The sequence below is a fragment of the Perognathus longimembris genome, chromosome 8 (genome assembly GCF_023159225.1).
Source record: "Perognathus longimembris pacificus isolate PPM17 chromosome 8, ASM2315922v1, whole genome shotgun sequence".
NCBI lineage: Eukaryota > Metazoa > Chordata > Mammalia > Rodentia > Heteromyidae > Perognathus > Perognathus longimembris.
The window spans coordinates 52,487,751-52,499,966 of NC_063168.1; the positions used below are offsets into that span (position 1 = coordinate 52,487,751).

Here is a 12,216-nt window from a genome sequence, read left to right on the forward strand (position 1 = left end):
AAAAAAAAAAAAAAAAAAGTACTGAGGGGCTGGGAATATGGCCTAGTGGCAAGAGTGTTCGCCTCGTATTCATGAAGCTCTGGGTTCAATTCCTCAGCCCCACATATATAGAAAAGGCCAGAAGTGGTGCTGTGGCTCAAGAGGTAAAGTGCTAGCCTTGAGCAAAAAGAAGCCAGGGACAGTGCTCAGGCCCTAAGTCCAAGGCCCAGGACTAGCAAAAATAATAATAATAATAATAATACTATACTTGATTTTACAATAAAATTATTGAACCAGGTTAGCATTATTGAAATATGAGTCATGTAATTCAGTCATTTAAAGCATACAATTCAGTAGTTTTTTTTTGGCCAGTCCTGGGGCTTGGACTCAGGGCCTGAGCACTGTCCCTGGCTTCTTTTTGCTCAAGGCTAGCACTCTGCCACTTGAGCCACAGCGCCACTTCTGGCCATTTTCTGTATATGTGGTGCTGGGGAATCGAACCCAGGGCCTCAGGTATATGAGGCAGGCACTCTTGCCACTAGGCCATGTCCCCAGCCCCAATTCAGTAGTTTTTTAAGGGTCTATGGTTTAGCTCAGAGGTAGAGCCCTTGCCTAGCATACTTGAGGCACCTCTCATCAGTCCCCAAAAACAAAAAAGGAAGGAAACCTCTTCACTATCTCTCCTATGGCCATTTGTTAAGATTTTTTTGTTGTTGTTGTTTTGCCAGTCCTGGGCCTTGGACCCCGGGCCTGAGCACTGTCCCTGGCTTCTTTTTGCTCAAGGCTAGCACTCTGCCACTTGAGCCACAGCGCCACTTCTGGCCATTTTCTGTATATGTGGTGCTGGGGAATCGAACCCAGGGCTTCATGTATATGAGGCAAGCACTCTTGCCACTAGGCCATATTCCCAGCCCCAATTTGTTAAGATTTTATGGAGGATTTTTGCATCTTGAGTATGTACTCAAGAGATCAAGAGATCTTGGTATGGGGGCTGGGATATGGCCTAGTGGCAAGAGTGCCTGCCTCATATACATGAGGCCCTGGGTTCGATTCCCCAGCACCACATATACAGAAAATGGCCAGAAGTGGCGCTGTGGCTCAAGTGGCAGAGTGCTAGCCTTGAGCAAAAAAGAAGCCAGGGACAGTGCTCAGGCCCTGAGTCCAAGCCCCAGGACTGGCCAAAAAAAAAAAAAAGAGAGAGAGATCTTGGTATGTACTTTTCTCTTGTTTTGATGTTTTCAGTATTAATAATTGGCCCTATTGAATAAATTCCTTTCTCTTCTATTTTTGGGGAAGTTTCTGTGAAGAAGTTTTTGTTTTGTTTTTTAATCTTTTAAAGGTTGAGTAGAAGTCAGTGGTAAAGACAGACAGGCCTAGGAAGTTTGTTGGGTAGTATTTGTTTATTAATGTTACTAATTCAACCTCTTCATTTTTTCTTGGGTCTCTGAGTCAATTTTGTTAGTATTTTTCTAGGAATTTGTGTATTTTAGCTTATTTAACTCATTAGCATGAGATTATTCATAGTATCTCAAGCTAGAGTATACTTTGTTCCACACAAAATCCTTTCTTTCCCAAGGCAGAGCTGGCATCAGCAATAGCAAAATGCCATTTGAAATGTGTCATTCAATCCAGTTTTCCCTCATTTAGGTGTCTCCCTGGGATAAAAAAGAGGAAGCAAACCAGAAAAAGCTGGAATTTGCATTTGCCAACAGTGATTATTTGGCTCTTCTACGAGCATATAAGGTAAGATGACCTCATAGCTTAGGTCTACTACCAGAGTTGCTGAGTCAGAGTAACTTCAGTTTGATTTTCTCCAAAATGTAGGGATGGCAGCTGAGTACAAAAGAAGGTGCGCGTGCAAGTTATAATTACTGCAGGCAGAACTTCTTATCAGGAAGAGTGCTGCAGGTGAATTGTTTCTGATCAGTTTGTTTTCAATTATTTTTCACTATGGTCCTTCCCAGAGGGTATTTACAACTGCACCTTGCTTGTTCTGTCCTGACATTGAAAATGTTATTCCTGGAATGTGCTGGCTTGCCCAGCTGTGCAGAGCAGAATCCTGAGCTATGCCATCAGGCTTTCTGTGCCAAAACTTCTCCCTAGCCTGTTTTTCTTTGCTGGTGAATAGAATATGAGCACAGTAGAGATTACTGCTTAGTAGAAGTCAGTTTCTCAGTAACTGTACCAGATATTCTTAATCAGGATCCATAATCCCTTGAAATTGTAATCAGAGTTATGTGCTTATATGTAGTGCATTATTCTCAAGAAGAAAGGTCATAGCTGCTGGGCATTGGTGGCTCATGCCTGTAATTCTAGCTACTCAGGAGGCTGAGATTTTTGGATCGCAGTTCAAAGCCAGCCCAGACAGGAAAGTCCCTGAGACTCTTATCTCCTATTAACCAACAGAAAACAGGAAGTGGCACTGCGGCTCAAGTGGTAGTGCTAGAAGAGCTCAGGGACAGCACCCAGGCCCAGAGTTCAAGCCCTACAACCAAATTAAGAAAGATCATAGCTCTTGCCAGATTATTGAGGTCTGTGACCATCTCTAGCACATCCCTCCCACCCCAAAATCAAAGAACACTGAGCCAGATCTTCTTTGTTAATTTTTTTTTAGGTCCATCAGAACCTACTTAGTCTGTTCTGTCAGTAGTGAGTGTGCAGGAGAGAAAGGTTCCTTGTCTTCCGCTTAATGACAGGCAGTCCTCTGCCATGTCCTTGTTTGCGGCGTGTGTGTGTGCGTGTGTGCGCACGTGTACCTGTACTAGGGCTTGAACTCAGGGCCTTGGGCTCAGGCTTGGCCTTTTTGCTCAAATCTGGCATTCTACCACCTAAGCCACATTTCTACTTTCTTCATGCTTTTTCTTCTTTCAGGAAATGGCCAGCCTTAAACGACAATTCACTGAACTCTTATCAGATATAGGGTTTGCCAAAGAGGGACTCAGAGCAAGAGAAATTGAGAAGAGGGCCCAAGGAGGAGATGGAGTCCTAGATTCCACGGGAGAGGAGGTAAGGAAGATGTTACCTCTTACTTCCCCTTAAGTTGCACAGAAATAAAACAGGAGCTCAAGAACTCTTGTGGATGCCCTTCACTTAAAGTCCAGTGACCACAGGGCTAGGGTTATTGATTGATTGATTGGTGCTGTTACTGGGGCTTGAAGTCAGGAGCTAGGTACTGTCCCTGAGCCTTTGTGCTCAAACCTAGTGCTCCACCACTTGGAGCCATAGCTTTCCTTTCAGCTGTTTTTGGTTTGTTTGTTTTTTTTTGTTTTTTTGCCATTCCTGGGCCTTGGACTCAGGGCCTGAGCACTGTCCCTGGCTTCTTTTTGCTCAAGGCTAGCACTCTACCACTTGAGCCACAGCACCACTTCCGGCTTTTTCTATATATGTGGTGCTGAGGAATTGAACCCAGGGCTTCATGTATACGAGGCGAATGCTTTACCACTAGGCCATATTCTCAGCCCCTTTCAGCTGTTTTTGCTAGTGAATTCTCTAAGATTCTCATGGGTTTTCTTTGCCTGGGCTGACTTTGAACCCTGCTCCTTAGATCTTGGCTTCCTATGTAGCTGGGATCACAGTTGGAGCCATTGGCACCCAGAGATAGTGACATTATTGAGTTTCCTCTTTCCACAAATATGTTAGCTGACACAAGAGAATAGCAGAGCTCTTCTGTTTGTTGTTACTGTTGCTTTTAAGTTTCATAATGGCTTTTTGGGGGGGGGGGCAGTCGTGGGCCTTGGACTCAGGGCCTGAGCACTGTCCCTGGCTTCTTTTTGCTTAAGGCTAGCACTGTACCACTTGAGCCACAGCGCCACTTCTGGCCATTTTCTATATATGTGGTGCTGGGGAATCGAACCCAGGGCTTCATGTATACAAGGCAAACACTCTTGCCACTAGTCATAATGGCTTTTGATACATTCACAAAGGTAGAATAGACTTTCTAGTGATGCTCTTTCAAATGAGGTCAGCCATTTTCAAACCACAGTCTTTTGTACAATTGCAGGAGAACACCCTTTTACAGTGAACCTGATACATCTGGTCAGAAAGCAATTAGTATGCCAGGTGCCAGTGGTGAATGCCTGTAATCCTATATATTCAGTAGCCTGAGATCTGCGGGTCATGATTTGAAGCTAGTCCCAGAAGGAAAGTCTGTAAGACTCTTCTCTCCAATTAACCAGCAAAATACCAGAAGTGGTGCTGTGGTTCAAGTGGTAGAGCACTAACCTTGAGTGAAAAAGCTAAGGGACAGTGCCCTGAGTTTAAGCCCCAGTACTAGGACCAAAAAATAAAAAGCAACTAGTAGTTTCTAGAGATTCTGAACATCTCTCCACTGAGGTTTAACCACACTAGCTTTCCTTTACTTTTTTCAACCTACTAAAAAAGAGAGGTTTACTCAGCTCCTAGTTTTGGAGGTTCAGAGTCATGTATCCCCACGCCTCTGGTGAGGGCCCTTTTGCTATAGCACAGCAGGAACACTGGCTTTGCAAAGATTTTGGGTCCTATGTGACTATGGCTTAAAAGATTTATTTTGTACTTATTACAAAGAGATAGAAAACAAACGAGATGGGGCTGGGAATATGGCCTAGTGGCAAGAGTGCTTGCCTCCTATACACGAAGCCCTGGGTTCGATTCCCCAGCACCACATATACAGAAAATGGCCAGAGGTGGTGCTGTGGCTCAAGTGGCAGAGTGCTAGCCTTGAGCAAAAAGAAGCCAGGGACAGTGCTCAGGCCTTGAGTCCAAGGCCCAGGACTGGCAAAAAAGAAAAAAAAAAGATGTAATAGTACATACCAAGGCATGAGCAGAAGTCGCTACATTAGTTGGCAAAATAGCTTACAAGATTAACCCTGTATTTCTCTTGTAGGCAAACTCAAATGCTGAGAACCACAAGCTGATATCAGCAGTGCTATGTGCTGCTCTGTATCCAAATGTAGTACAGGTAAAGGACATTTTTTCTGAATCTTCCTTCTTCTTGGTTGATTTGTAACTGAGAAATTAACATAAGGTTTGCTCATTAGTCATCTTAAAGGGATACATACTTACGTATATGTGTATACATATATTTAGTATATATTTCCATAGTTTTCTTTCAGTCTGTATAGATATATTACTCAAGGACACATTATTATTTAAAATCAGGTACTTTTTAATCCTCCAGTTATTACTTCCTGAAATTTAAGTGGGCCTATAGCTCACTTTACTAGACAACCTGAATATAATTATCCTTCTGTATTAGGTAGAAATTTGATTCCACTAGTTTTCCTAATACCCTCTACTGTGGACTAAAACTCGAAAGGAATAATGCACACCAACCAGGGCTTGGCTGGGGACCACCCATGGCTAGCCTTCTGGAACCCAAGGGCTATTAGACTTTTGTGTGAGTTTTGATTATCCAGTTCTTACAAGGGACTGTTTCAGACTTAGAATTTGGCATGTTTTTCGAGGTTCAGTTGAAATCTGATTAATTTCTGGTTTATTTTTCTGCTTAATGCTGGCTTCTAAAACCAGTTGAAAGTTACATTAAAAGGTAATTTGGAGGGGCTGGGGATATGGCCTTGTGGCAAGAGAGCTTGCCTCGTATACATGAGGCCCTGAGTTCGATTCCCCAGCACCACATATACAGAAAATGGCCAGAAGTGGTGCTGTGGCTCAAGTGGCAGAGTGCTAGCCTTGAGCAAAAAAAAGCCAGGGACAGTGCTCAGGCCCTGAGTCCAAGGCCCAGGACTGGCAAAAACAACAACAACAACAAAAAAAAAAGGTAATTTGGGCTGGGAACTGGTAGCTCACATCTGAAATCCTAGCCACTCAGGAGGCTGAGATCTGAGGATCATGGTTCAAACCCAGACCATGCAGTAAAGTCTATGAGAATCTTATCTCCTATTAACTAGCAGAAAGCCAGAAGTGGATCTGTGGCCCTGAGTTCAAGCACCAGGACTGTCAACAAAAAGAAAAAGTGGTGATTTGGATATAGATCTGCTGGTTTTGATGTGCTGCGATAGCTATGAAAGGTGTTACTCTTGGAGGAAGCTGATGAGCATAAGGAATTGCATTGTGTTGTATTGTGTCACAGCTTTCTATGTATCTGAAATTATTTCAAAATAAAAAAATTTTATAAGAAAAAATGGGGGAAACTCACATGAAGACTTACAATAACAAAAACTCTGAATATGGTATAAGAAATTTTACATTTAAAAAAAAGGAAATTTTATGTTGATAAACAAAATGCTTTTGAAGATAAACCAAAAAAGAAAAGGTGGAAGACCTAACTATAAACAAGATCTAAAATGTAGATCTTGTTTTTCTAAATTAGAAAAGAAAGGCAAAAGAGAGGACTAAACATATAGTGCATGCATACAAGCCATGCTCATTGTTACTAGTATGAAGAAAACAAAGTAAGAGCCAGGCGCTGGTGACTCATACCTGTAATCCTAGCTACTCAGGAGGCTGAGATCTAGAGTACTGTGGTTCAGAGCCAGCCTGAGCAGAAAAGTCCTTGAGACTCATCTCTAATTAAAAGCCAGCCTGTTGATGTAACTCGTGATAGAGCACGCAAGACAACCAAGTAAATGTGAGGCCCTGAGTTTAAGCCCTGATTCTAGCAATAAAAAATACACAAATAATCAGTGTACAAAAAAGGGCTGGAAGTGTGGCTTACCAGTCAAGTATCTGCCTAGCAAATGCCAGGCCCTGAGTTCAAAGCCCTGTACCACAAAATAAAGACGTGTTTACCTATTCTCAAAAGGAACTAAGTCAAAGGTGGAAGCAAAACACTAGGCATGATGGCACAAGCCTGTAACTCCAGCATTTTAGGAGGCTAGGGCAGGGGGTTTAGAGTTTAAGGCTAGCCTGGACTATACAAAAAGATGAAGGCTATATATAGCAAGACTCTGAGAAGAAAAAAAGTCGGAGAGTGAAACAACAAAATTATTCAAACGGCTGGGAATATGGCCTAGTGGTAAAAATGCTCACCTCATATACATGAAGCCCTGAGTTCTATTCCTCAGCACCACATATATAGGAAAAAGCTGGAAGTGGCGCTGTGGCTCAAGTGGTAGAGTGCTAGCCTTGAGCAAAAAGAAGCCAGGGACAGTACCTATTCAAATGATAATCAATTGTGCCAAGAGATGAGTCTTGAAATGGAGTGTGAGAATTGGGGATTTAGCTCAGTGGAAGAGCCTTACAGTGCAAGACCCTGATTTGGTCCTCAGCTCTCGGGGAAAAAACTAAACTAAAATGGGCTATATATATATACACACGTGTGTGTGTGTGTGTGTGTGTGTGTGTGTGTGTGTGTGTGTGTGTGTGTGTGTAACTTTTTCTTACAAATATCTTTTATCCAGGTGAAGACCCCAGAAGGAAAATTTCAGAAGACCAGTACTGGAGCTGTCAGAATGCAGCCCAAATCAGCTGAATTGAAATTCGTCACAAAGAATGATGGCTACGTCCACATTCACCCTTCCTCAGTGAACTATCAGGTCAGAATGTGGAGTGCTCTTACCTTGACATATGGCCCTTATTTCAGTCAAACCTTGTCCTATCACATGCAGTATCCCACACAATCCCACTGACTTAAAGAAAGTTGAATCAGTATAAACAGAATGACAATTGGACTATTTCTAGAAAGACCATCTTAAAATTCTGCTCAAAGTAATAGAGTGCTAGCTTTGAGCAAAAGAGGTCAGGGACAGCACCCTGAGTTCAAGTCCCAAGACTGGTGCAAAAAAGAAAGAAAGATATAGTGGTTCTCTCGTTGGCCTTTTTGTGTGTGTTTGTGTGTGCAAGAACTAGAGATTGGACTTGAGGACTCATACCTTGCATGGCCTTTTTACTCAAGGCAGGCACGCTTCCACTTGAGCCATACCTCCAATTCTGAGTCTCACAGACTTTTTTTTACATGAGCTGGCTTTAAATCATGATCCTCAGATCTCACCCTCTTAAGTAGCTAGGATTACAGGCATGAGCCACCAGTGCCCAGACCCTTTGTCTTTCTTTTCTTACTATAGTGTACACTTCCTGACTGCACCTACATGCTGACCCAGACCCCAAAACTGTCTCTCCAGAGCTGGAGTTTTCCTGAGCTCTCCTGCTGGACATTATCAGCTGATGTTGCTGTTTTAATGTTCCAAACTCAAAAACTGAAAATTCAAACTCATCATCTCCCAACTCATCCTTCTCTTCCTGTATTCCCTATCTTGGCAAGTGGCACCAACCAAATGGAACCCTGAAGTCATATAGGCACCTGATTCTTTTCCCCTTACTCTTAATTCAGTTGACCACCAAATTAGGTAGTGCCACTTTTTTGGCATCTCTAAGGTTTGCCAGCTCTCATCCCCATTGCCACTTCTCAATTCAAACCCCAAATATATGTCTTTTCCTAGAAGTTCTGCAATCTTACTCCTGGTGGTCTCGCCAACCTGCCAGAATTCTTTACAAAACATATATTTGACCATTCAAGCCTTTTGTTATATATCTTCATGTATAGAATGTACAAACTCACCTGACTTCGCTTCTATCTATATACCATCTCTCCTACAATCCCCTTCTCTGTCATTCTGTACACTCCAGTAACACCCCAACAGTGTCCCCTAATGCCATGCATGATACTGGATATGCTGTGCTCTGTGCCTGGAGTGACATTCTCATGCCTCAGCACACTCCTACGTACCCTTCAAACTTCCTTAAAAATCATTAACTGCTGGGTGCCGGTGGCTATGCCTGTAATTCTAGCTGTAACTCTAGGCTGAGATCTGAGGATTGTGGTTCAAAGCCAGCCTACGCACAGACTACTGTGAGACTCTTATCTCTAATTAACCACCAAAAGAAAGCTAGAAGTAGAGCTGTGGTTCAGAACGGTAGAGCAAAAGCAGCTCACGGGCAGTGTACAGTGACCCTGAGTTCAAGCCCCAGGACCATCACACACACAAAAAATTTTAATTTAAACATTATACAATGTGAACATGTATTAAAACATTACATGATTCATCATGAACATGTATAATTATCTGTTTGTGTTAGTTAAAAATAAGTTCTTGGGTTTTTTTTGGTTGAACTCTGGGCCTGGGCACTGTCCCTGAGCTCTTCAGTTCAAGGCTAGCACTCTACCACTTGAGCCACAGAGCCACTTCCGGTTTTTTTGGTGGTTAATTGGAGATAAGAATCTCATGGACTTTGCTGCCTGGGCTGGGCTTTGAACCTCGATCCTTAGATCTCAGCCTCCTGAGAAGCTAAGATTACAGACATGAGCCACCAGCACCTGGCATGTAACTGTTTAAATAATTGTTGCATGTTAAAAAAATTCCTTTTTTTAACACAAAAAAGTGCCCCTCTCTGCCAGCAAGCCTGGCGCTCAGATGGAAAGTAGTTGGGAGTCCTTAATAAACAGGTATTTAAATCTACATGACTGATGGGATGTCTTTTATGTAGCCAGTGATATATCACTGTTGTCATCTAAGGCTTCATGTTACAGGTCAGACACTTTGAAAGCCCCTATCTCTTGTACCATGAGAAGATCAAAACTAGTCGGGTATTCATCCGAGACTGCAGCATGGTGTCTGTGTACCCACTGGTCTTGTTTGGAGGAGGCCAAGTGAATGTGCAGCTTCAGAGGGGAGAGTTCGTTGTCTCCTTGGATGATGGCTGGATCCGGTTTGTAGCTGCTTCCCATCAGGTAAAAGGATAACTGTTGTGTTCTCGAGGCTCGATCCAGGAGGGGCTTTGACAACATTACAACATTCCCCTTAGGAAAAAGAAGAGGGAGAGAAGGGAGGAAGGAGAGAAAGAAAGAAAAAAGGAGCAAAATAACAAAAAGAATGGGAAAGGGGGCTCCGGTGCCCCCCCCAAAAAAAAAATAATGGGTCTGAATTCTTTTATTATCAATTCTTAATTATGGAATCTCTAAAAAACACTCAGAAATATTAAGAAAACTTACTTTAGCAGTTCTACCGTTAGATTTTAACTGATTTATAAGCAACTTTTTTGTTTGTTTGGTTTTTTATTTGGCTAGTCCTGGGGCTGAACTCAGGGTCTGAGCACTGTCCTGGCTTCTTTTTGCACAAGGCTAGCACTCTACCACTTGAGCCACAGTGCCACTTCTGGCTTTTTCTATATATGTGGTGCTGAGGAATGGAACCCAGGGCTTCATGTATACGAGGCGAGCCCTTTACCACTAGGCCATATTCTCAGCCCAACATTTTTAAAAAATGAAAAGAAGCCTGGTGCTGGTGGCTCATGCCTGTAATCCTAGCTCCTCAGGAAGCTGAGATCTGAAGATCACAATTCAAAGCCAGCCCTAATTGGAAAGCCCATGAGACTATCTCCCATTAACTACCAAAAAGGACAGAGGTAGATCTGTGGCTCAAATGGTAGAGTACTACCCTTGAGCAAAACAGCTCAGTGACAACACCTAGGTTTTGAGTTCAAGCCCCAATTAGGGATTGGCAACAAAACAAAACAAAAAAAGCCAGTGATAAGACAGCTATAGTAACCCTATGCCATCAAGATAAGCAGAGTGCCATAAAAGCACTGTATCCTAAAGCTAAAGAGTTTTTTGATTTTCTAACCCATACCATTTTTAAATTTCCATTTTAATCCTCAATTTTCCTGCTTATTTTAGGGTAAAGTATAGAAGTCAAAACAAGCTTTAATATGGAAAATGCTACATAAAAGCAATACTTACAGAATTAACCTTTTCGGTAAATGAGATGTGATAGCACCAGGCATCGAGGTACACATCTGTAATTCCAGTGCTCAGGACGCAGAAGCAGGAGAACCCGAGTTAGAGTCTGTGCTACATAGCAAGACCCTATCTCTAAATAACAAGAAAGATGGGATAAAAGAGTATATAGATAGGGATCTAAAATTAACATTGGAAATCTAAATATTAATCATCATAATTGGGGCATCTCTCCATGATAACCTATTCTCTGTTGTTCCAAGCATCACTTACACTGTAGCCTTCCTTGCAGGTGGCTGAATTAGTAAAAGAACTTCGTTGTGAACTTGACCATCTCCTCCAGGATAAAATTAAAACCCCTAGCATAGACCTGTGTACCTGTCCTCGAGGCTCTCGGATCATCAGCACAATCGTGAAACTTGTCACCACACAATAATGACCGGTCTTAGCACAGTGCTGGCTACTCACCTGCCTCTTGCTCACCTGGGAGTTACAGCAGCACTTCTACCTCGCACTGAAGTCTGAGCTGGGGCTGGCCTGCAGTGTGGAGCCCGCTGGGGCTCTACATGGTGAAGAGACATTTTCCACGCTTGGTATTTCTGACAAGTGGGGACACTCCCGGCACAATTTGGAGTGTCAGTGAAACCCAGCTTCCTGTCTTTTTCTCTGTGATTCTTCTGGACTGAATACAAGTGAATGTTCAAAACAATGCTGTTTTACTCGATGTATGCTTTTTTCCCCTTTTTATTTTGTATGTCTATATATAATCTTTGTCTTCTATCTCGTGTTTTTAATTGGGCATGAAAAGAAATAGTGGATGTTTTTGTCCTGTCATAATAAAGGTTCAATTGAAAGGAATCAAGACAGAAAAAAAATATATATATGTGAGCAAGAAAAATAAAAACCTCATTTTAGGCTATTGACTACTAAGTAAACTTAATTTACTTTTACTCATTAAAGGTCAGCTTAAAAAACAAATTTCATGAGTCTTTTTGGGTACTAAAATGTAAGCTGGCCCCACCCGAGACACCCCTATTAAAATTAGAACAGATCCAGGTGTAGGTGGCTCGAACTTGTAATCTAGCTGCTGAGGAGGCTGAGATTTGAGGATTGTGTTCAAATCTGGTCCAGGCAGGAAAGTCCACGAGGCTCTTAGTTCTAAATAACTATTAAAAAGCCAGAAGTGGCCGAGCACAGGTGATTCATACCTGTAATCCTTGATATTCAGAAGGCTAAGGTCTGAGGATAGTGGTTCAAAGCCAGCTCATGTAGGAAAGTCCATGAGACTCATGTCCAATTAACTACAAACAAGCCAGAAATGGCGCTGTGGTTCAAAGTGGTAAAAACTAGCCATGAACACAAAAGGTCAGGTAGAGCGCCCAGGCCAAATTCAAGCTCTAGTATGGGTACAAAAAAAAAAAAAAAAAAGCCAGAAGCAGAGAACAGAGGTGTGTGTAACTTCAGTGGTAGAGCACCAATCTTGAGTGTCTAGTCCATAAGTCCAAGACCCAGTACCAGCACAGAGAGACAAACAAAAGTAGAACAGTCTTGTATCTGTCATTCTCTAA

The 12,216-nt window shown here is 42.4% G+C and overlaps 1 protein-coding gene across 1 annotated transcript in view; it reads left to right on the forward strand.

Annotated features, from left to right (window-relative positions):
* Positions 1 to 11,563, forward strand: part of Dhx57 (DExH-box helicase 57) — a 51,204-nt gene extending 39,641 nt beyond the window's left edge. The window contains exons 18-24 of the mRNA XM_048353088.1: positions 1,627 to 1,722; positions 1,804 to 1,887; positions 2,851 to 2,985; positions 4,841 to 4,915; positions 7,317 to 7,451; positions 9,443 to 9,643; positions 10,941 to 11,563. Of these exons, the coding sequence (XP_048209045.1) occupies positions 1,627 to 1,722; positions 1,804 to 1,887; positions 2,851 to 2,985; positions 4,841 to 4,915; positions 7,317 to 7,451; positions 9,443 to 9,643; positions 10,941 to 11,084 (870 nt within the window). The 3' untranslated portion in view covers positions 11,085 to 11,563. The remainder of the gene's footprint in view (positions 1 to 1,626; positions 1,723 to 1,803; positions 1,888 to 2,850; positions 2,986 to 4,840; positions 4,916 to 7,316; positions 7,452 to 9,442; positions 9,644 to 10,940) is intronic.
* The last annotated feature ends 653 nt before the right edge of the window (positions 11,564 to 12,216 follow it).